The sequence below is a fragment of the Lynx rufus genome, unplaced genomic scaffold (genome assembly GCF_022079265.1).
Source record: "Lynx rufus isolate CCGP_SWC_20201006 ecotype Redwood Valley unplaced genomic scaffold, mLynRuf1.p SCAF_1, whole genome shotgun sequence".
Taxonomy (NCBI): domain Eukaryota; kingdom Metazoa; phylum Chordata; class Mammalia; order Carnivora; family Felidae; genus Lynx; species Lynx rufus.
Genome location: NW_025814823.1, coordinates 224,069,717 through 224,095,072, shown reverse-complemented (window position 1 = coordinate 224,095,072; position 25,356 = coordinate 224,069,717). Strand labels below are relative to the sequence as shown.

Below are 25,356 nucleotides of genomic sequence, written 5' to 3'. Positions count from 1 at the left end.
GAGTGCATGAATGTGCACTTCCCGAAACAGTCTCCAGTATGGGTATGAAGTCCTCACTATTTCTCACTCCTTCTACATACCCATTTATAATTAGGATTACATTATGTTTAGTAATGCTTATTGAGGGGTCCCTAAGGCTTTGAGCCTTCTAAAATTATCATCTATAAAATCCAGGATAATACAATCTATTATACTGCTTTACTTTGTAGATAGGTATTAACCGATTTCCCATATGAAGTACTAACAAATAGCAAAAAAAAAAAAAAGAAAGAAAGAAAGAAAAAAAGCACTTACTAAATATATATTTAAGATGTTACTTAAGTAAAAATGGACATTTCTTTTGGTAATGATTGCAAATAATATAATTTTCATGGTATACATATACTCATGCACATTCATAAATTAGTTAGTTTCTACTTGATACAAATATTATTTGGACTGAGGTGAGATTTAGAAAATAAAGTATGGTTTCTGATTGAAATAATTCTGGAGTAAAACTGGAAGTTATTTTAAAGTAAGTTTCCTGTTGTTGTTTTTTTTTTTCTTTTCTATAAATATCATTTTCTCCAGGGATTCTTTCCCTCCATCTTCTCTACACAGAACCTATTCCCAAAAACCACACGACCTTTTCTGAGTCTTTTCAATGTCTTCATCACTTCTTGGATATATTAATCCATTAATTCCTTTATTTTTGCAACTGATATTGAATGAGCTCTTATCACTTGACAGTCATTTATTTGTCATTAGGTGACAAAGAACATGTAATTCCAGTCCTAGTCTGGTTATTTTGAAAATGAAAATTAACCAGAATGATCATAAATGAACCCACTCATGTATTCTTTATAACACTCATTTAAAAGTAATTAGTGAATGCTTATTTTCAAAGAGAATATTATGGTGAAGAAAATTCTCTAAATGGGAGCCACTTGAGCTAATTTTGCAGATGTAAAAACATAAAAATTCAGGCAGAATATAAAAAGCGGGGGTAGTCTAATTATTGATTGGTAACGGGGGACATTATAAAAGTGCATAAACCATAAGGAGCTATCACCCCACACCCACTAGAATGATTATAATCAAAAGATACATAACAATAAATATGGGTAATAATATAGAGAAATTGGACCCTCCTAGTGCTTTTGGGAATGTAAAATGTAGCTGCTTTAGAAAACAGGCTGGCAGTCCATCAAATAATTAAATACAGAGTTTCCATATGACTGAGCTATCTCACTTACGGGTATATACCCCAAAGAAATAAAAATGTGTCTACAAAAAACTTTCAAATAAATGTTTATAGCGGCATCTTTGATGTTAGGCAGCCGTGCAACCCACAGAACAAGCCTCACGACTAGGAGGCCAACCAAATACTCTGACTCAGGGATGGGGAAGGAGTGTCCTGTGATGTCAATCTTCCACCAGTACGCTAGGATTAAAGTAAAAAAAAAAAAAAAAAAGGTATGAGATTTATTCACCACATCTGACAACGAGTAACTGCCTCTAATACGTTCTATACGTATGGTCTGCTAGATGCTGGCACCACAAAGAGAAATGGTGAGAGCCCTGCACCCGAGAAAATCTCGGTAGAAATCGTCATGTACAAGTGACATCTTTTTTAGGACACATAAAGTAGCTTACCATTTTCTGAAGCAGCAACTGTGATGTTGTACCACGGAGTTTCTTCTCTATCAAGAACCTTTGTGGTTCTGATGGTTCCAGAATTGGCATCGATGTTGAAAACTCTGTCATCTTCGCCACTGTGGTCAATGAAGTATCTAGGGAAGGAAAGAGATAATCCTTCTTTTTACACAATGATATAATGAAGACAACAAAGAAAACTAAAACAAGGGCAGTATTAAACCAGATATATTCAAATAGTAAATGCACATGTTTCGTTTCTATATTTGCCTCTTGAGATTTGCCTGGCAACTTCATATTTGCATAGAGTTGACATCAATTATTTTTTTTCTGTCAGCCCTTAATTAATGTTTAGTCTAATTACTAATTCAAATTGAGAAAAACACCCTTCTGAATTTCATGAATGCAATGGTAGTTACTAAAAACAGAGGGATTAATAAGGGAGAGATAGATGAAAAACTGCCTCTAGGAAGTCTATAGTACCTTGGAAGAAAAAAAAAACAACACTAAACTATGTTCTTTTTTTTTGACAGAGAGAGAGAGAGAGAGAGAGCACATGCAGGGGCAAAGGGGGAAAGAGAGAGAGAGAATGAGTCCCAACCAGTCTCCACACTGTCAATGCAGAGCCTGATGTGGGGCTGCATCCCATGAACCATGAGACCATGACCTGAGCAGCATTTGGGAGTCAGATGCTTAACCTACAGAGCCACCCAGGCTGATGCTAAAAACTAAACCCTTAGTTAAACTTTCATTTCTATATGTACAAAATTTTTAGGATAACAGGAGATGTCAGAGATTAGTTTATACCGGAGTTTCATTATAGTTGAGATTGAAGAGAAATACATAATAAAAATGAAAACATTTCAGTTAACTACCATAGTATCTCCATCACCCAGCTACCTTGTTTAGTGAAAAAAAATGAGAAAGCAACTGAATGGGAGGTAGGTCACATTATTGGCCACAAATCATCTTCCTTCCCCAATGCATAAAAGGTTGTAGAGCTCTTTCACACTAGATTTGGTCTCCAGCTTCCTTTAGCAAAGAGAGGAGCACTGAGTGTTGTAAGTGTTGAATCACTAAATTGCACAGCTGAAACTTATATTACACTGGATGTTGACTAACTGGAATTTAAGCAAAAATTTCAAAAAAAAAATCAAAAAGAAAAAAAGAAAAGAAAAGAAAAAGAATGAGTTGAAAGTGACTGTGTCCTGTTTCGTATTTGGGGCAAGATTTCCGGAGACGTGGCATATTCCTCCTTATCCTCTGCCACCGACACAAAAGGCACATGGTGGGGCTGGCTGATCCACTGATCCCAGAAGGAAGATGAGAGACACAAAGACAAGGTTGTCCCCCTTAAGGGTATACCTGCTAGAGCAGAGCTACCTAGTAAATGAGCGGATGCAGGATTGAATGCATTGGGGTTAAAAGAGCTGGCAAACACAAGCCAGGCTAGTTACCTTGATCTTCAGCTAGCTCAGACACATACCCACGAGAGGGCTATAAATATCTGCCCCTGAGTTTTGGAGTTTTACATTATCCAGCAACAGTTTATTAACATGAATATGAATTAAAAATATAGACAACAATCATATGTTCCAAACTATTTCTAGAACTATTTAAAGAAGAGTGTTTTCTCCTCTCCTTAAATTTCTAATACTTCCCCCTTCTTCCTTAACTTCAGCTTCAGTAACATTTCATCCAGACCTGCGGAATAAAAATGAACTGATTATGTACAAAGTACCAGGGGAAAAATATTTTCAATACAAGAAAGCAAAACGCAAGTATCCAAATTAAAGAAAGGACTTGATTTGGTTAAAAAACAATGTATGTCTCACTGGCTAGGCAGAAAGGATGAGAGGTATGTGGCTGGGGGTAGGATAAGCAATCCATGTACCGTATGGTAGATAGTTCTTACCTTTTTAAAAAGGCAATGAGGGATAGATAGATAGGTAGATAGATAGATGATAGATAGATAGATAGATAGATAGATAGATAGATAGATAGAGATTGGTAGATATATATAGAAAGGTAGATATATAGATATATATTTTTTAGGTTTACTTATTAATTTTGAGAGAGAGAGTGCACACACACATGCGCGGTGAGCAGGGGAGGGGCAGAGAGAAAGGGAGAGAGAATCCCAAGCAGGAAGCAGTCAGCAGGAGCCCAATGCAGGGCGTGATCTCACAAACCCTGAGATCATGACCTGAGCCAAAACCAAGAGTCAGACTCTCAACCGACTGAGCCACCCAGGCACCCAAAAGGGGAATTGTTAAACAAAGGATATCATGCACCTATTTATGTACTGGAAAAATCATAGTGGCTACTTCGACTCTTAGATTGCAGAAAGTTAACAATTCAGAAAAGAAATAATGTTGTCTTGGACAAAGGTGAAAAGGGAAGAAAATGGAAAGAACTGTATAAAATAATGTTATGTATTGGGCACAGACTATAGAATTTTTATTGGAAGGGCAATGACTTACAAATGACTTGTTTTTCATGTGGTAGCGGTGGTGGTGATGGTGTGCGTGTGTTTGATCTAGCATGTAATTGATAAGCCTATTTATGGAGGTGGATAGAGTAGGGGGGCAAATAACTCCCTTTGGGAGAAAAAGAATTTGGGAGAAATCAATGATTTTGACATGCTATGCCTTAGAAGTCAAGTAGATAAACATGTGGAATAAAAACAGAGAATTGGATGTGAGTGTGGAGTTCAAGTGTGTTTTCTGAATAGGAAATATCCATTTGAGATATATAAGCCTAAATTGAAGCCTAATTTAATCCTGGGAACAGTATAATTTCATCTGGGAGAGAACTGTAGGAGAAACGTTAAGTGAAGTATTGAGCACTACAGCACCCAAACTTTTGGGCTTAAGGCAGCCCAGCATCTGTACATGAGCAGGTGTTAGCAAAAGGAGAGGAACAGTCTAGGGGAAGAGACTAAGTGGGAATGGGGTGGCAGAGAAGCCAAGAAAGGAAGGTATTTTAAGTGAACAATTAGAGTGAATTCTATTAAGAGGCCAAGTGAGGTTAGTAAGGGTTGATTGGATTTTGAAAGATGGGCATCATTAGTTAACTTGAAAAGAATATCTTCAATAAAATATAAAGTATGTTTTTTTTTTAAACAGTGGACTCAAGAGGATATTGAATGTGAACATATGAAGCCCCACAGTCACGATACTTTACTGGATACTGTCACCCAAGAATAGAGATCAGAGAAAGTGCTGCCATATATCATCAGAGAAGTGGTTCAATATTTTTTTTTTCTGTTATTGGGGATATTAAGCACTGTCTTTGCTGAAGGTAATGATCCTTTTAAAGAGTGGAATACCTAAAATGGTAAAATTTATGAGAAGGTGAGCAGGATTGGGTTCCAGAGAACAAATACAAGGATTTCCATCGAAAGTAACAGAGACACTTCTTCCCTTTTATCATGAGGGAAATCTCAGAAGTTTGGTAAATACATAGGATAGATGATTGTGATGGTGGAAATATTTCAAAATTCACCATAGTTTCTGGACCAGAGTATAAATGTTGAAATACAACTCCATGCCTTTAATAGGTGTAATGTATGTAATGTAATATAACAGAATATGTAGAATTTAAGGCAAAGGTGTGAACCTTGTAACAACCTGTGGATAATCCTGCACACACATTATAGAAGATTAATAGATCATGCAAATCAAAACTGTAGACCATCCTAAGAACACTAAAAGAACCAGAATATAACCCTTGTAGACTGTGTTATCAAAGCAAGAATAGACCATTTTGCATTGACTGTTCTGATAATAACTACACGTTAATTGAAGAAAGTTCAACTTAATGAAGGCATTTAAACATGAAGAACAGGTGAAAAGCAAAACTGATTTCAGAGAAAAGGTACGAAATCCAGATGCTACAGAACAGTGGGGAAGGGCGATGTCATTGGGCTTTCCCAAAACATTAGGTCATGGTACACTGAAACTGATTTTGACTTGCATTCACATCACAAAAAATTCTCATAATATTCTTTGTCCAGAGGCCTGATGCTGAGGATGAGGGCTGGATTGCTTAGAAGTGAGAAGTCTTGTCACGGGAAAGGAATAACTTTTTTAAAAATGTAATCGGTTGGAAATCTGGGTTATTACATCATCTAAAGTTAGTTGTCATTAACCTGTCTTGAAGATACTTTCCATGTTTAGATACCCTAAAAACAATGCTTTCTGTATTGGAAAGTCAGACCTAAAATTAAAACATATTCAATTGCAAAGTTTTCTGCAAAGCTCAGATTACATTGTTATCAACACATCCCTATGAAATATTGGAGAACATGCCCCATCTTAGAAATCTGATCACTTCAGGGGCACCTGGGTGGCTCAGTCGGTTAAGCATCCGACTTGGGCTCAGGTCATGATCTCACCATTTGTGGGTTTGAGCCCCGCGTCAGGCTCTGTGCTGACAGCTCGGAGCCTGGAGCCTGCTTCAGATTCTGTGTCTCCCTCTCCCTCTGCCCCTCCCCGGTCCACGCTCTGACTCTCTCTGACTTTCAATAATAAGTAAACATTAAAAAACAATTACAAAAACAAACAAACAAAAAAAGAAATCTGATCACTTCAGAGCTGAGCCGTCAGTCTGGGGAAGAAAAATTGGATTCCTGTTTCTAAGCTAAATTAAGACTATGAAATGCATTGTCTCAGTATCAGGATAATCTGTTCTCTTTTAGAGCTTTGTAATGTAAATGCTAGCATTAGTGATTAAATACTTTCAGAATAAATATGCCCTTTAGCTGAATTAAATATATACATAAATATATTTAAATATATATATACACATATAAATATACATACATTTATATATATAAATATATAAAAATAAATATACATATAAATATACATATATTTATATATAAGTATATGCATATTTATATGCATATATATATATTTAACTTTTATTTCAAATGGTAGGTAAAATGCTAGGTATGTGTCTTCAGTCTCATGTTATTTACGTCGTAGCTTTCTATGTGTCCTGACTCTCTTGAGAAATCTACAGTATAAGGGCTAGATATTAGGGGATGCTTGGATGTAGAGTCTTGTATGTGGAGTTGCAATTGAATTTCAACTCAAGTAGAACTAAATAGTTCTGCTTTATTCTAGCCTTGGATTTCTTCCTGGCCACACAAATACAAGCTCAGGAAAAAAAAGGAAAATGTGAGAAAAAAATAAACGATTTACAACTATTTGGGGGATTAAATGTAGAATCATTCAGTGCTAATTATATAAAATTAAGAAGTCACATGGGTCCACAAAACTGTTTACCAAACAAATAAAAATAGATGAAAATATTCTCAGTAGGTAACTTTTAAAAATATTTTCATAACAACATCCGCTTGTTTCCTTTTACAAACCTCTAAAAAGTCAACACAGCATCTTAATACTTTATGACCTCATATATAAATATTCAGGTGTTTTTCAATGCTAATGTTAAGTTGGCATTTTCAGGGATATCCAGCAAACAGAAAATCAAGTAGCCATTTGTGTAGATGATGTAAATTCTAAATTGGGATTAATGATAAAACTTGAGAAATTAAAGTTCTGAGAAGTATTTTTTTTTAATATTCTAGTCCATTGGTGTAATAAAGTAACCAGTGTAAACTGAGACAAGAGTATATGTAACTTGGCAAGATGTTCAAATATATTTTTCTTCAAATTCTACTTTCTCTCTTCATCTAAGACTATACCAAGATGATATATTTAAGACTTGAAGGAAACACACATATACGAGTTATTTACAAAAGCTATCTAAAAAGAGGTAAAGAAAGGTCACATTCATGGAGCTTTCATGGTGTACCATATTGTGCTTTAAGTGTTAGTTCACTGCAAACTGAAAACAGTTTGCATGAGATGGGTACTATTAATAGCCCTTTTTTTACAGAGGAAGAAACTGAGGTATGGAGTGATGAAGAATTTTATCCAACATCAAGGAGCTAGGTAGGGCAAGAGATTAAAATAGAATATAAGTGCATTAAGTAATATTTGCAAGCTCCCTTTAAAAACTAAGTAGGCAATATTTAAGGCTTTATTCATTCAAAAATATTTCTTTGAAGGAGTACAAGAAAGGAATGAGGGATATTCAAAGAGAGGAAATAAGAACTGGGAATTACTTAGACATGATTTAGTTAAGCAAACAGACAAGAAAAGGAAAAGAAATTATTTGCAAACTAACATGATTGATGCTCAGAGTTTAAAATCAGACAGAATAGTAAAATTCTAAGCAATACAAGACTTTAGACATGGTTTTGATCAGTCTTGAAGGGTAAGCATTAGGGAGAGGTACATTATGGATCATCGAGAAGGTACAAAATTTAAAACTAAGAGAGAGAGAGACACAGTGAGATATCTTAGTTCTGGTTGCAAAACTGGGTGGCACTTTTCAGACCACTATTCTTCTGGTATTGGCTACTGGCCTAGCAAGAGAAAAAGAGAAAGAGAAGCTTCCTACTGTCACTTGTAGTTACTATAAAGAAAGAAGTTCTTTCCTTCACCCATAGATTAGTGCTCCAATCAATATTATTGCCCTTACACATAGTGTTACACTTGAGTAATAAGAGCTTACTTTAAAATAAAATATATTTGTATTTATCGCATATTTATATGATTTAATCATATCTTCAACTAAGCCGGTGAGAAAATGGAACTGCTCTCTTTGTAGCAAAGGTGACTAGAGGTGTTTGGTGGGGAAACTTCAACTCGCAGTGTATTTTTAAAGGCTAAATGAATAGATAGGCTCTTGAAGATGCACAGATAAAAAAGAAGAATGTTGTAGGGGCTTTTCCCAAGAACAAATTTCCCAATTTTCATATACCTTAGAGGCAATAACCTCTTCAGACCCCTTGAAAACATCTATATTCTTCTACTCTGTGTACAAGCTGTAGGTCCTGGCCTTGATTTATTCAGAATGCAAAGATGAACTCTTTGGAAATTTGTTTCTAAAATAGATCTAGCATGTGTGAAAATGGTGTTACACAGTAAGAAAATTAACACAAGTCTGGAAACCAAGTGAATGATGTTCATCAAGCTAAACCACTTTTTAGCTCTATAACTTAATGTATCACCTGTCTGAGCTTTCTTTGTAAGCAAAATGCAGATATGACCTACGTCATAATTTTATTGTGAGGATCATACAGGATAATATTTGAAATGATTTTATGTTTGAGTATCAAATGATAGGCCTCAATAGAGAAATTTCATTTGTTTTAATGCCTTTTAGGAAGGTTTTTTCTCTTGGAAACCTTGAGAAGGTTCACAAATAGGAAGTGCTTTTTTTTGTTTGTTCTTTTCTGTTTTGTTTTTTCTGGCAAAGTGATGTAAGCACAACAGGATCTGAATAAGGATTATTATTGAATGAAGAAGTTCCTCTGCATAAATAGCAATAACTACTGTTTGTTTCTAAAAGATCTATCAGAAAATTAAATTATTCATAATTCCTTACTCAGTGCACATGAGTCATTTTATTTGGAAACTATATGAGAGTAAAGCTCTTTTTTCTTTCACCCATAGTAGCATAGGTGTATGACTTTGCCTCATAAGTGAATGGATGAACTAACCAAACTAACCGATTATTCAACAATATTAAGGAGGCCCCGTTAATACCTAAAGTGAAATTAATTAAGGCATTCCATAGGAGTCTTTACTTCTTTTATATACATTTGGTAGAAATAATCAGTCTAATGCGTCATCATATTTTACTTATGTAGAGCAGTATGTTTTCAATTTTTTTTTTTCTTTTTTCAACGTTTATTCATCTCTGGGACAGAGAGAGGCAGAGCATGAACGGGGGAGGGGCAGAGAGAGAGGCAGACACAGAATCGGAAACAGGCTCCAGGCTCCGAGCCATCAGCCCAGAGCCCGACGCGGGGCTCGAACTCACAGACCGCGAGATAGTGACCTGGCTGAAGTCGGACGCTCAATCGACTGCGCCACCCAGGCGCCCCATAGAGCAGTATGTTTTCATATAGAGATAATTTTTTATGGATTTCTAATATCCTTTATATATACATTTGAAATTTGTTAGAATCATTCAGGAAACAAACAACTTTTTTTTTTTTATAAGAATGAGAGCTTAATTTATTTTCCTCTGTGATCGAGAGATATCTAAATACTGATAAAAGGACAGATCCACTTTTACTTCCCACAGTATTTCAATGAACTCATAGTTCTGGATATTATCTCAAGCTGTAATATTGTGACACTCCATAGTATGTCTAGTTAATTCCTTGGACAAATATACAGACATATGCGGTCAAAGGGGTAGTAGGAGGGAGGAAATGTTGAGACAGATACAAGTTTTACTCTAATACGATGATTATGACACACCATTATATCCCTACCACCACTAAATGCTCATTGCATCCTGAGTGAAATTATCACCAAGAAAACATCTATATTCAATGCTACTTGTGAAATTTTATGATCAATGATCAATAAGATGCTGTCTGTGAAGAACTAGTAATCTCCTGGCTATAGACTAGAGTAAATACAATTTAAGCTTACTCCAGTAGTCCTTAAGAACCCTCTAACTGGACCAGTTCCCTAGTCAAACTTTAACTAATTTCCCCCTGTCACATAAATGGCATAGCCATAGGAGACAGGCATATGCATAGGCATAATGCACATTAGGCATAGGAGATTTTCTTGCAAAGTTGCCATCATCATGTACAATTCTGGGTTATAATTTTTATCCCTACAACTACCTTCTTTCCTGTCATACAACATATGCATCATTTCATATTTCTAGTAAATATGTATTCATGAAATAAGTAAAGAGAAAATGCATTACACTGAAATATGATGAAAGTTCATTATTCAAATTAGAATTTACGGACCAACAAATCTGCAGACAAGTTACGGCCACAGCAAACAGTGAATCTCAGTAATGATTCCTTTTATTCAAGTATTTTTTCTTAACAGAAGCAACTTTAAACAAATTACCCAGTTCGTCATCTGACACTCAATTTCCCTTTGATTATGTAGGCATAGACTCAAGATAATTATTAGTCATGTTAAAGTGCACTGGAAAGTTATTTTTCATTTCAATAATAAAATTTCAGTCCTCAGAGGCACCTATTACTTTCATTATAGTCTGTCCATTTCACTATAAGAAATGAATTTAAAACTTATGTAATGGAAATCTATTTTTACAGTGATTTACTTAGAGAAACATCAGTTGGCTTGAAGTTTAGGAGACCTCTTCCTGTTGCCATATTTTAGATACTTCTAGATACAGAATGTGAGTGGTAAAGCAAATTTATTTAAGATTTTGCCTCCCCAACAGCAGCTTTTGTAAGTTTTACTGACTATGATCAATAGATGGGATAAAGTTTAATCAATATACACCCTGTGGGATATTATAGTGATGTGGCTTCATCTTGAATTTAACCAAAAGTCACACATCTGCAGGATAGCTTAGATTCATTAAAAGATTTAAGGTTCCCGTAGCTTACTCTGGAGATACAATTTACTCCACAATCTACACATCCAGAAAATAATCTTTCTGAAAAAAAAATAAACACAAGTACCATTTGCAACTTCATAGTGTGTATTGTGATCAATAAAATGGGGAGCACATATAGCACACATATACTTTAGAAAGCTTTTTAACTTCCTTAACCAAAACTTTGATCCAATGAAACAAAACTATCTAAAGAATTAAAATCTCTGCACAAATATGATGCTTCCCTCTTTTATTCATGCCTCTACGTAACTGAGATATCAGAAATTCCAATAATCCTGAGTTTTAGAATGCTATGGAACCATGATAAGCACTTATTATTTCTTTGAAAAATTTGTATTTGGGTGTTTTGTTTCCAGTCAGTAGACTAGCACAGTGTCACTAAGCCAGGGTTTAAGTTTTCATTCCAAGGCTAAATGAGTTACACAGGCCCACCCAGAAAATAAGTTCTTCTTCTGGGGTCATGACTGTGATATGGAGTGGTTGTCACCTCAAACAAAGCTGTTAGATAAATTTGGGCCCCCAACTGGAAAAATCTGCAGGAGTCTTCTGTATCTTTATTGAAGCATGGTCAAAGTGACCACATTCTTATCCAGTCTCTGTGATTAGTTAGCTCTGTGAGTCATTCAACCTTCTTAGTCTACAGATATCTGCATCTATATAAGAACAGGGTCCCGTCAGTCATCTTTAGGTCCCGTTACATTCTCAAATGTCATATTCACATGACATTTAATGGTCAAGTTATTAGTGTAAATGTGCTAACTATATATAACGTGATATAATTATAAAACACAAGTCATGGACAAAGGCTTCTGATTTAGAGTGGGAGCTTGCTTTCTCTACCTCTGCCCTGTTTGCATGAAATGTCCCTAATGAGTTGTCTTTGTATTAGAAGACTATAATAGTTTTGATGAGGGTGGATGAGGGCTTGCTATTAATGATCCAGGTAAGGTATTCTTGACTTATAATAAGCTAAAGTTTTATAAATAAATTTTGCCTGTATAATAAAAACCCACTGTATATCAGATGATATTTTTCACATGAATACATTTGAAACACATTTTCTGCTTATTTTTCATCTTCCTTCCATGAATATGAATCCTACATGCAAGCCTCCATCAATATTTTTTTGACTCTACTTTTCAACTTTGCGACATGACTTTGTCATTATTTTGAAATATCTCTTATTTTTTGCTGTTATGGCATTCCAAATTAATGAAGTATTCCTAACTCCTATCTCATCACAAACTATGTGAAAATTTAGAAATGCATAGGAAAAACAAAGGCACCATTATAAGGATGCAGTAAATATACAGGAAGCTTTTGTTCACTAAAGCTAGAACTAAACTCAAAAGTGACTGAACAAACACTTCAGCTATTTTAGCAAATTTTTAAAAATTTGGCAATATTTCCAAGTCTGATCAAAATTTTCTTTTGTTTCTTATATTAGCATATAAATAGGCTATTGTTCCTAAAAAGTGTCATGCTGAGCATTTGACACAATTATGCACAATTAATATTTCCTTCTGGTTGCTTTACGGTTATTATACACAGAAAACATTAACAATTTTAACAATAAGGTAATATACAGATAAAATCAGATTATGAATCACAGTGGAAAAGAAGGAAAGTTGGGGGGACTGTCTTATTCATATAAATTTATACGAAAGCTCTTCATTCTATGAGAAATATTGAGGACTTCTGTAATTTTCTTACTGTTGCACTAGATCAAGTAGGGTATGTCTTAGACTTTACAATACGAGGAAACTCTAAAATTAAGAACAGTTTTGCTTCTGAGATGCTAAGAGTTAAAATGAGACTCGACTGTCTTCAGTATTTCTCTTCCTAGCGTGTGAAATGCATCCACACAAATACAAGATGGCAAGTACTGGAATTCAATCAATGGGCTTTCTAAACGTGTAATCATCTGCTTCCTACTTTATGATATGTGACTTCTGTAAATGCAGTTTTTGTTGTTGCTGTTATTAGTGGTAAGTTGAGATATATGGGAGGCCACATACTACTGCTTTTAAAAAAACAGGGTTTTGGGCGTAAAGTAAAACTGGATCTAAATTTGGAGTCGGCCACTTTATCACTATGTGAACTTGACCAAATGACTCAACTTTCTGAGCCCTCAATTCTTCGTCTGTAGAATGGGATGAATAACATAGACACTTTAGGTTTCTTTCAAGAGCATTTAGCATGCTACTTAAAGCCCCTGGCCCACAGATAGCAAGCAAAGAACAGTCACTATTTTTAATGTGCCATTAAAAGGTCACATGATATAAGCTCACATTTCTAGAAAGCTCTCTCACTTCTCATGTCCAACATAGGATTGTTCATCTCTCAGTAGCTATTCAAGAAATTCATAAATTCCATTTGTAATACACTGGGAAATGAGTACAGTCTGTTTAAATCAAGGGTTTCTACATTGCTAGTAAATAGCTTGGTCCTGATTCTATTTTTTTTAAAAGTGATGGTTATATTGCTGCAAATTGCACATTCTTGTTTTGAGTTAAAAGAGACAAAAGCTAGACATGGTATGTTCTTAGAAATCTGGAGAATGTTACTAATAGTTTAGAAAATGGAAACACAAAGACTGAAGTCAGGAAGCTTTTCACCAATGCCTGTAAGACTCACACTCCCTTTCATTATCAATTCTACAAACTGGGAGTTAATTGCATTTCAGGGGTCATTGCAAGATACATCTTTTCAAAGTACTTTCCTTAATTAGTACAAACATTTGGTCCCTGAGAAAGGTGGAAGAATAGCTTGCTTTTGTGTTTGTTAATGTTTTCTGTCTTTTATTCACTGTTTACACCTAGAGGCCCATGTGAATGACACATTTTTATTAAAATAAGGAATAAATATTATGTAAATTATGCCCCCAAACAGCAGCTATGGAGTCTAATTATTTTAAGGCAGCTTTGGAAGGATTCATTTTAGTTTTCTAACCAAAACAAAGCGAAAAGAATAATGTATATGTTAATGGCTTCCTACATCTCAATATTAGCATTTGGAGACAATATACCAATCGTCTTTGCATCCCAGAAACTGGGAGAATGTATCTAACATAGCAAGTGTTCAATTAAAAGCTTCTAATAACATAGTGCAATTACTGAGGCAATCAATAATATTATGGTGCAATTATTATATATAAATAATTTATCTTATTTAATAAAATGTATATGCTGAAACATCCACATGGCTATGCATGTATGTAAGACATACATACTGCTTTGCAGTCCTCAAATATATCTTTTCAGAATTGCTTTCCAGGAGTATAATTGGTCCTTCATTTTTCTTTATTTTTATTTTTATTTTTAACATTTATTCATTTTGGAGAGAGAGAGAGACAGAGACAGAGACAGGGCATGAGCCAGAGAGCGGCAGAGAGAGAAGGAGACACAGAATCCAAAGTAGCTCCAGGTTGTGAACTGTCAGCTCAGAGCCCCACGCAGGGCTTGAACTCTCGAACTGCGAGATCATGACCTGAGCCGAAGCCAGACACTTACCCGACAAAGCCACCCAGACACCCCTTTAGTCCTCCATTTAAAATGAAAATATATATATTTATTTTTTGAGAGAGAAAGAGAGAGAGAGATAGAATGTGAGCAGGGTAGGGGCAGAGAGACAGGAAGACACAGAATCTGAAGCAGGCTGCAGGCGCCAAGCTGTCAAGCATTGAGCCCAATGTGGGGCTCAAACCCATGAACTGCAAAATCATGACCTGAGCCGAAGTCAGATGCTTAACTGACTGCGCCATCCAGGTGACCCAATTAGTCCTCCAGTTTTACCAATGCACAACCCAGTTTGGCTTATTCTATGTCATCTTCAGAATTACTGATAGTTTGGAACAGCAACTCCTCTCTGGTGGGGACTCTCTTGTGAATTTTAGGATGTTCCAACACCAGCCCTGACCTCTAGTGACAGATGATAGTATTCCTCCCCCAGCTGTGACAACCAAGCATGTCTTGAGATATTGCCAAATATCTCCTGGTGTGCGTGTGTGTGCGTTGTCCTTAGATGAGAACCACTGTTCTATATGGAATGAGTGGGTTTTTTGTGTGAACGTCGGTACAGAAAGAACAACACTGAGAGAAGTCTGTCTCTGAACCTCAAGTTTTTCCTCCCTTCTGTATACCTTTTTGAACATATATTCTACTCATAATGTTTTGAAAATTTGATTGTTTTGTAAATATAAATTACAGAATATATCATTAATACCTAATTTTCAAAAGAAACTCTTACCAATTGTTTACCAAATATTTTCACATCAAACTAAGAACATCAAGTATTTTTATTCTCAAACTGTGTTGTCTTCTTTTGGTAAAGGATGGACACATTTCAAAATATCTTTTCCCATGCTCTAAGTTTTTAATGTAGTAAGAATAATTTTACTCATTATTTAAGTGTCAAAAATGTTTTCGGAATATGGGATTTTATGGAATAATGAAGCATAGTGGTCTTTCCTCTCATTTGACAGCTAAACATATTGATTCATATTTTCATCCCTTAATCAGTTATCAATTATTATAATTGGGTTTATGCATATTATTTTATATACTTTGCCTATCCTGCAAATGCAAGCAATGCCCAGCTCTTGATGTCAGTGTGACAGAGGGGTTGTCCATTGACAAGGTGTTGTTTCTGTACTCACAGATGGAACAGGAGTGTTGAATGTACACATTAGGGCACAAAGAATTCTTTCTGTCCATGCATGTGTGCTGCGGGCATTTCTTTTTAAAACTGACATAATAATGCTTATGAAAAAGGAAATTGAAATCCTTTATAAACATTACATAGATATCAAGGAGAACATGTACTATAATAGCTTCTGTTCAAAAAGATAATAAATAAAGAGACTAAGAATAAAGACTTGATGGGAGAAAGTAGACTGATTTGTTAAAGATTTCAAACTTTCTAGGTTTTTAGGATTATCCAAGGTATAAATACAAAGTAACTAAAGAGTCTTGTCCATGCATCTAACCTCTTGATTTTATCAAAATTGCGATAAAAAGAAAGAAAGAAAGAAAGAAAGAAAGAAAGAGAGAGAAAGAAAGAGAGAGAGAGAAAGAAAAGAAAAGAAAAGAAAAGAAAAGAAAAGAAAAGAAAAGAAAAGAAAAGAAAAGAAAAGAAAGGCAGAAAGAAAGAAAATAAAAGAAAAAAGGGGCGCCTGGGTGGCTCAGTCGGTTAAGTGTCCAACTTCGGCTCAGGTCATGATCTCGCGGTTCATGAGTTGGAGATCCGTGTAGGGCTCTGTACTGACAGCTCAGAGCCTGGAGCCTGTTTCGGATTCTGTGTCTCCCTCTCTCTCTGCCCCTCTCCGACTCATGCTCTGTCTCTCTCTTTCTCTCAAAAATAAAAACATTAATTTTTTTAAGAAAAAGAAAACATATTTTTGATCATGCAAGGAAAGCTTTAATGATCACTACTGCATGACATCTTACAATAAAAAAAAAAATAATTAGTGAGCACTTCCTGACTGTGCTAAGGATTTTATAATAATTTAACTTAATTCTATCAACATATTTAAACAACATTATTATTCTTTGCTCATATACTTGAGATTCAGCAAGGTTGAATGAGTAGAAGATCACACAGCTACTAAGATGTCAGAATTCCCACCCTGGTCTTCCTGTCTTTAAGAGCTAAGTACTTCTCAGGGCCCCTAGGGGGCTCAGTCGGTTGAATGTCCAACTTCAGCTCAGGTCATGATCTCACAGTTTGTAAGTTCCAGCCCTGTGTCAGACTCTATGCTGACAGCTCAGAGCCTAGAGACTGCTTTAGATTTGGTGTCTCCCTCTGTCTCTGCCCCTCCCCAACTCGTGTGTGCGTGTGTGTGTGTGCACACGTGCTCTCTATCTCTCTCAAAAATAAACACTAAAAAAAAAAGAAGTAAGCACTTCTCTAAGTAGCACTCTATGCTGCCTTAGACAAATAAGCATTTTTTGAGTGACTGTTAGGTGCAAGTGACTCTGTTTAGCATTTCATGTGCATTGCTTCACGAATTCTTACAATAATCCCAAAATATAGATGTTAATTTTGTTTTACAGATAAGGGTAGAACATTTCCTATATGCCCACAACTCTTGTGACAGAAACAGGAGTCAGAGATGAGTATTATTCCCAAATACTTGCTTTGTACTGTAGCTGTATTTCCTGTCACTCAGGACACAAGATTCTCTAGTTTGTAGTTCAAGATTTCTACATAGCTTTTCCATTCAATTGTGCTCATATCTATCAAGTCAAATGGCAAATGTGATCTATGTGGTGAACAATAAACAACTGACCCTTGACAAATGCAGGATTCAGAGGTGTTGACCTCTTCCATTCATACACAATTGAGAATCCACATATAACTTTTGGCTACCCAAAAACTTAAATACTAAGCCTACTGTTGACTGAAAACCTTACCAATAACATAGTCAATTAACATATATTTCATGTTATATGTACTAGATACTGTATTCTTACAGTAAAGTAACTAGGGAAAAGAATTTATTATTAAGAAAATGGTAAGGAATGGGGCACCTGAGTGGTTCAGTTTGTTAAGCAACTGACTCTTGATCTTGGCTCAGGTTATGATCTCGTAGTTCATGAGTTCAAGCCCCATGTTGGGCTCTGTGCTGTCACATGCTTAGGATTCTGTCTCTCCCTTGCTCTGCCCCTCCCCCCTCAAAATAAATAAATAAACTACAAAATAAAGAAAATCATAAGGAAGGGAAAATACACTTGCAGTACTATTATCAAAAAATAATAATAATAAATCTACGTACAAGTGGACCTCCGCGCTTCAAGGCCATGTTGTGCAAGGGTTACCTGCATTCAAGGCCGTTAGCTAAATCTGACAGAAACCCACCTGCTACACTACTCAAGAAATCAATTAATATTATAACTTAATTATATTAATCAAAACTAGCATGCAACTTAAATATTTCACATTTTCTTTTATTCATTTAAAATTACTGCAAGAGGCAATAAAGATCTTTACATGTCTAAAGATTAAAGCATACCATACCTTACTAAGCTATTGGCGCTGTCAGGATCTTGTGCCAAAACTGTGCCAACAACAGTCCCGATCTTGGCGTTTTCATAGACTTCCATGACATAAGAAGGCATGGAAAACAGTGGTGGTTCATCTACATCCCCAACGATGATCTTCAGCATGGTAGCATCTTTAAAAGGACCCAAGTGAGAAAAGCGAAAATCAAGGTGTGTATTTGCTCCTTCTATGGTGAGAGTATATGACTTCTTTTTCTCATAGTTCAGTGGCTGTTGGGAAAAATATATATAAATAAGTTTTCCACTATTATGAGTGCCATGACATTTCAAACAAGCCCTTTTTTCCCATTCTTTAAAACAAACATGGATAGATTTAAGTCAATCTATTTCCATTTGTCAACAGACTATGAAGTTCATCTTCACAATAACATCTAAAACAAAAATCATGAACGCTCAAGTCTGAATCAACTTTAATTTTTCACAGGTATAAATATGATAATAACTAGGAACAAAAAAATATTTCCCAAAGGCAAACCATCCTTAGTCTCCAGTAACTTCTACCTTCTCTTGAGTCTGCATTAGCAATCTTAAAAAATATTTCTTGCTAATTTTTTGACTTTAAAAAATAGGGTTTTGTTTTGCATTTAAATAAATTATGGTGTATTATTGATTTTTATCTATCATCATCTTACTTTCACCTTGCTGGCTTTACACTTGGTATTTTATTTTATAATCTCATAAATTTTAAGTTTCCCATTTAACAATATTTCCTTAGAATCTTCATAAAATATTTTATACAGACTTTTGAATCTTATTTTTATTGTATTAATTATATTTATTTTCTATTTTGATGCTAAAACCACTTCATGTATTTGTTTTGTGTTCATTTTCTTTAATATATGTTGATGTTTGATCTACTTTTTAAAATTATAATCTTTTTTCTTGAGTTTATTTATTCATTTTGAGAGAGAAAGCATGAGCAGGGGAGGAGCAGAGAGAGAGGGAGGGAATCCCAAGCAGTCTCTGGGAGGTCGGTGTGCATAACACAGTGTGCGGCTTGAACTCACAAAACTGTGAGTCTGACACTTAGCTGAGTCATCCAGATGTCCAAAATTATAATCTTTTTCTATTTGTTTATACCATTTGCTTTTTTAGCTTTGAGTCCATATCAATACTTTCTCATAGTTTTTTTTAGGGTTTTTTGTCTTCTATTTTAAAATCATCTGGCCAATATAGATATTTCTTCTATTAATAATATAGGCCAAGAGTCATGAATTTACTTATAATAATGAATTTGCCCCAAGGAATCTATGGTCTTTACAGGATATAAAATGGTAAATAGACATTTATATCACTGTATATTTAATTCCATAGACATACTAGTTTTATGAACATGATAATGATACAAAATCAGATATGAGAGTACCTATAAGCAGCTACGTATCGTTTCTAAGAGGAAGTACTTTTCCACATAACTGAATGCAAAATTTGAGACTTGGTGCATGTAATAGACTCTATGACCTAAAATGAGCTCAGATTTAGGTGAACAGTGTCAAAAGTTTTCAGAGTGATGTTAGTGCAAAGGATCCAGAGGTCAGCCGTTTTAGAGCCTGGTGAAGTAGCCACTGATGCTGGTCTGCCTGATTAATACCTATGGGAAGAAACTGAAAAAAATTTCATCCCTATTTCTGCACTGATTTTCTACTAGGACGCTTCAGCCGTGCAGCCTTCTTTCTTGGCAGTATATAAGAACGATTATTTCCTGTGGGGCAACTCAGATAGTCTCTTTTACCCTAAGAGCCAAGGAGAAGCTGATCAGAAAAAATGTCCTTAATGGGATTTTATAAACACAATGGTCAGTCCTACTGATGATTATTTCCCTTATCTCTTCTGAATTGCCTTGGAAAATTGGCCTTCCTAGAGACTGAAGATTGCATAGAAGGAAAAGACAATCATTTAATTTCCAAATGAGATATTAAGAACCTAGAACCTATCATACATCTCAGGGACACGGATAAGACGGGGTCACTGCAATAGTTTACAAGTTTTTATAAGACAAAGTGAAAATGTAAAAAATTATTAAAGACTCAAATGCTTAAAAGTAGGCCATATATCATATATACATATATATGTGTGTGTGTGTGTGTGTGTGTGTACATATATATATGATAAAATACTGTATATTTTAGATTTCTGTATATTTTTTTATTTTTTTAAATCTTTTATTTATTTTTAAGAGAGAGAGAGAGGGGAAAGGGAGAGAGAGAGGTAGACACAGAATTGGAAGAAGGATCCAGGCTCCGAGCAGTCAGCACGGAGCCCAACCGGAGGCTTGAACCCATGAACCGTGGGATCATGACGTGAGCCCAAGTCGGGCACTTAACCAACTGAGCCACCCGGGCACCCCAAGATATATATTTTTTTAAAGAAGTGTTCATTGGTTCTGCAATTTATGACTCCACCAATTGTGAGTCATTTCTATCTGAGGGAATTTAAATTACAAATAAATTGCCCCTTTCCCTTCCTTGATCCCTTTCTCCTTAACATCTCCTTAACATTAGTGAATGAGAATTTGTCTTTCACTAATTCAATACATCTCCTTTGAATCTAAATGGTCTATCCTAGAAAGAGCTCACACCTACCACCTATCAGGGATTGGGTAGATGGATATGATCCCTGCTGGGCACAGAGGAGCATGGGATGTCAGAATCCAGGTATTTGCTCATGGAAAGCAACACCCTTGGCAGGTTTTAAATATGTTTAAATCGATGAATATGTTATAGTCAACCTGCTGCATGTGGTAAACTTCAATGATTAAGGCTCCTGTCTTTGAACTTCAGTGTTCGAGACATTAAAACTAAAAGTAAAACTAAAACTAAAACAAAACAAAGCCCCTAGGATTTGTTTACTGGGGATGCTTAACATCTCTTTTCCACTATAACAGAGGATTGTAAGAGTCATCTCCATTTATTCATGTTGTGGACTTAACGCATCTTTCTGACTCTCAATGAAATTTGTAGGGGTAATTCTGGCCACCTCTACCCTATCAACTATTACTATCAAGCTGTGCATTTAATATGACAGGCATCTCTTGGTTTGTTTTTAGCAGGTCCTTTGGCAACTTAGATGTCATTTATCTTAACACTAGCCTACCTACTGCTAAGCCTGCTAAGGTACAGGCTGTTTATGTGGACACATGGTTTCACGCTTATGATTCTCTAACATGTATTTAACTACCTCAAGGCAGTGACAATCATTTTGTGGGAGTTGTTTGCCACAACTGGCTGATGGATGGATAGGGATCCTTCTAGAGTCACTAAGGAATGAGAATATTATTTAAGATTGAGACAGGGTTTTAGAAGCAAATAAATTAATTGTAGATTGGAGATTGTAGTAGTATGTATAAAGTATGTTAATGCTTTGTTTTGCATTAACATGACAACAGTACATAGGTATTAGATTAGGATTATAAATATCCTTTTTCCTACTCCAAAGACTCATCATCCACACATTTTAAACAGATCTTCCCGTAATTGCCTCCTAATCATTTGTTCCTGGGAAACTATTTAAAACTCTGCCAGTGGGTTGTACTTTCCATAGTTACTAGATTTTTTTTTTTTTACTTAAAAATAGTATATCAAAAACAGTACAACAGGAATGGTGAAATCTATTATCTAAAGCCTGCTTTTGATAAGAAGATACTGGAGGGAAAAATGGTCAAAAGAAAGAAAATTTGCCCAGGCTATTGAGTTACCACAGAAAGCAAAAACATGAAATGTCAGGCTGAAGTTTTTAAAACACAAAACATCCATTTTTCCTGCCTTAAACCAAAATAAAAACAGGTACAGAATAACTCCATAAACATGAGGCATTGCATGAACTTGATAAGGGGTATTATATAGCCAGAGACTGTGCATGAGAATAAGAAAAGGATATTTTTTCCAGTTCTATATTAAGATGTCAACTGTCCATGCTTTTAGAGGTCTTTCTGGCTGTATTCTGAAAACGTTCATACTGAACAGTAATTAAAACACTCAAGCTAAAGAAAAAAAAAATAAGGAAAGAAATCTTCCATCTAGAACTATCTGAAGACTCTTTGAAAAATAAATCTTTGATAATTTGCTCACCGATTATCTACTCCATAAATGTTGCCTCAGCAAGATATTTGGTGTGGGGGATGGAGGTTTATAATTCAAATATAGTTTATTTAATTTAACAAAATTGCAAACTTATTTCAACTTTCTATTTTTAGTAATCTGTAAGTCTGGATTATCAATTAGTGTTTAATATGAGAAGTAGGTATGCATAAATTATACAAAAGCATTCTACTGGAGATTACTAATCTAGCACTTATGTTCAGGAAGAAATATTCTAGGAACACGATCAAATGCTTTTTTTCATTTTTATGGAATTTACCGTGGGTTTAATGCTCTGGACATGTTCGACTGGTTGAAGCTCTCTGATTTATAAACACAGTCTATCACATCAGCTCATACTTAACAAATGCAAGGATTTGTGTTGCCAAATTTCGTAAATTAAAATTATTTTTGATAGAGTATGTGTCAGTACTATAATTACCACAAATACAACATGGGTAGGTATTGACAATTCTCAACTTAAAAGAAAAATTAAATGCGCTTTAATCACATGAAATTGTGGATATCAGCAATGGATAACATACAAAAAAGATAATTTTATATGATTCGATGCAAGATACCTGTCTTTCTAACTTCTAACCACCCAAACATTCCTGGGGTAATTCTACTTGTGATGTGCTCTGTTTTACTACAATGGTACTGAGAAGGATTCCGTAGGTACTCAGAAATGCAAAATTAAATTAAATTAATCAATTTACATTCCCTCTAATTCGGTCACTTGTAGGATGAGACTCCGGGTTTGGTGTTCAGAAATTTCAGCTTTGCAGCTGTGGGCCATAAAGGTGTTTTGTTGTTGTTGTTGTTTTTGTGTTTGTCTTCGTTTTTCTAGGAAAGATAGATTTCAGATAACTCACGCCACAATTATATTGGTTAGAGGATGGATTCCCCCATATAATATCCCCTCTTTTTTAAGTTCAAAATTGTTTGCCTGTGATCTCCATGCTCAAAGGACAATGTAGTTAAATATAAAGCCACTAACTCACATTTATTTCTCTTAGTCTCTGCTACATACTGCTCTATGCATGCCTAAAAGTAATTTCCCATGCAAAGTTTTCCCTGACCCTCCTTCAGCTTTGAAAAATTGGCTCTCTTATCTGTGAGCTCATAACAATTTAAGTAAACCTATACCATTAGCATTTGACATCTTGTATTATTATAATGTTTCACATCTACTCCGTTTTCTCTAAGAGAAAGAATATTATCTAATTCATCTTCATATTTCAGGTATCTGGCATAACTCCTAGGACATGGTGGGTGATTAATAGCTCTTGCTCAGTCTCAAACATAGCTGTATTTAGAGTACAGAAAAGTGCTATTACACAGTTTACGTTTGAAAGATGAAAACTTCTGTTTTCTTTCTAAAATACGAATAGCTTACTCCTATGTGTGACCTAAACAATGAACATATATTAACTCACTTAACCATCACAACACTTCCATGAGTTGTAACTGTTTCCCACTTACAAGTGAGAAAAATCAAGGCACAGAAAAGTTAAACTTGCCAGGTCAACAACCCATGAGTGGTATACTTGGGATTTGATTTCAGGCAGTGGGACTCCATACGTTGCACCCTTAAGTGCTATGCTAGACGATCTGAAATCTCTAGCACATAAATAGTGAAACAGAATATTCCAATTCGGTGACTGAAGATGAATCGATTTTTGGTGGACTATAATATCCCCACAATTAGAAGATACATTCATGCATCTTTTCGAGCATTGGTTTATAACATGAAAATGAATAACTTCATTAATTATAATTTCATTAATTCCGGCTACCAGAACTTTATAATTTCCTTAATTCACAGACACAGAGCTAAGAAACTTAAATGCTTTTCGCACAAATTCCTCTATCTCTTCTGCCCATGCCAGAAGACCTTATCCTCGTGTGATTTTTAATGTCCTCAGCCACTGGGGTTTTTCTTACTTCTCTTTAATTACTGCTCAATATCCTCATGCAGTTCACTGTCAATGAGTTGACTCCAATATTCATTTTAAATTTTCGTTTCCTAATTTCATCCTATTACTTCTAGTAATTACTTTTACATATCATTGCTCTCTCTAACTTATAAAATAATACTTTTCCCTCTGTAATATTAACACATTTTGCATTACTGTAGATGGTTATCATTCCCATCAATCATTTTCCGGCCAGCTCTACATACTCGAGACTTTTTAATTGTTTCTCATTAATCACTTCTACTTTTCATTAAATCACACTAGTATAGTCTTCCTCTGGACTTCTATAACCATCATAGGTAGAAAGATACTGAAAACAGCCTTTAGCCAAGTTGCTCTATGTTTCAATTCACTTCAGAGTTCAAGAAGATCCTAAAATTCCTTTTTTTTAATTTTCTTTTTTTCTTTCTTTTCTTTTTTTTTGTAATAAGAAAAAGAGACTTATATTTAAAATATTTTTAATGTTTATTTGAGAAAGAGAGAGTTACACTCACAATGTGAGTTGGGGGAGGGGCAGAGAGAGAGGAGAGAATCTCAGGCAGACTCACACTGTCAGTACAGAGCTCTATGTGGGGCCCAAACTCATGAAACCATGAGATCATGACCTGAGCTGAGATCAAGAGTCCAACACTAAACCAATTGAGCCATGCAGACACCCCGAGAAGAGACTTCTTATGCTCTCACCTTGGTCCAATTTTTATATTACATTCTCATCCAGATTTTATAATGCAACAGTGGGGGATAAGAATGGAATTGACATCTGAATGCATTTTAATATACGCAAATATCACTTCAATCATACAAAAAAAGGGGGCACCTGCGTGGCTCAGTTGGTTAAGCATCCGACTTCTGCTCAGGTCATGATCTCACAGTTCATGAGTTCGAGCCCCACGTTGGGCTCTATGCTGACAGCTCAGAGCCTGGAGCTTGCTTTGGATTTTATGTCTCCCTCTCTCTCTGCCCTGCTATCTCTCTTGCTCTTACTTTCTCTCTCTCAAAAATAAATAAACATTATTTTTTTTAAATCATGTAAAAACATGGCTAAATCCCTGAAATAGTACCTGATACTATTATTAAATTTTGCCTTATGAAAATATGTATTTTAAATGATAATAT

At 35.2% G+C, this 25,356-nt stretch overlaps 1 protein-coding gene across 2 annotated transcripts in view; it reads right to left on the bottom strand.

Annotated features, from left to right (window-relative positions):
• The window catches only part of CDH18 (cadherin 18), a 343,377-nt gene that overhangs the window by 59,052 nt on the left and 258,969 nt on the right, over positions 1–25,356 (bottom strand). For both annotated transcript variants that reach the window (XM_047074386.1, XM_047074393.1), the window contains exons 6-7: positions 18,142–18,395; positions 1,636–1,772 (exon numbers count right to left, since the gene is read on the bottom strand). In XM_047074386.1, coding sequence (XP_046930342.1) covers positions 1,636–1,772; positions 18,142–18,395 — 391 coding nt within the window. The remainder of the gene's footprint in view (positions 1–1,635; positions 1,773–18,141; positions 18,396–25,356) is intronic.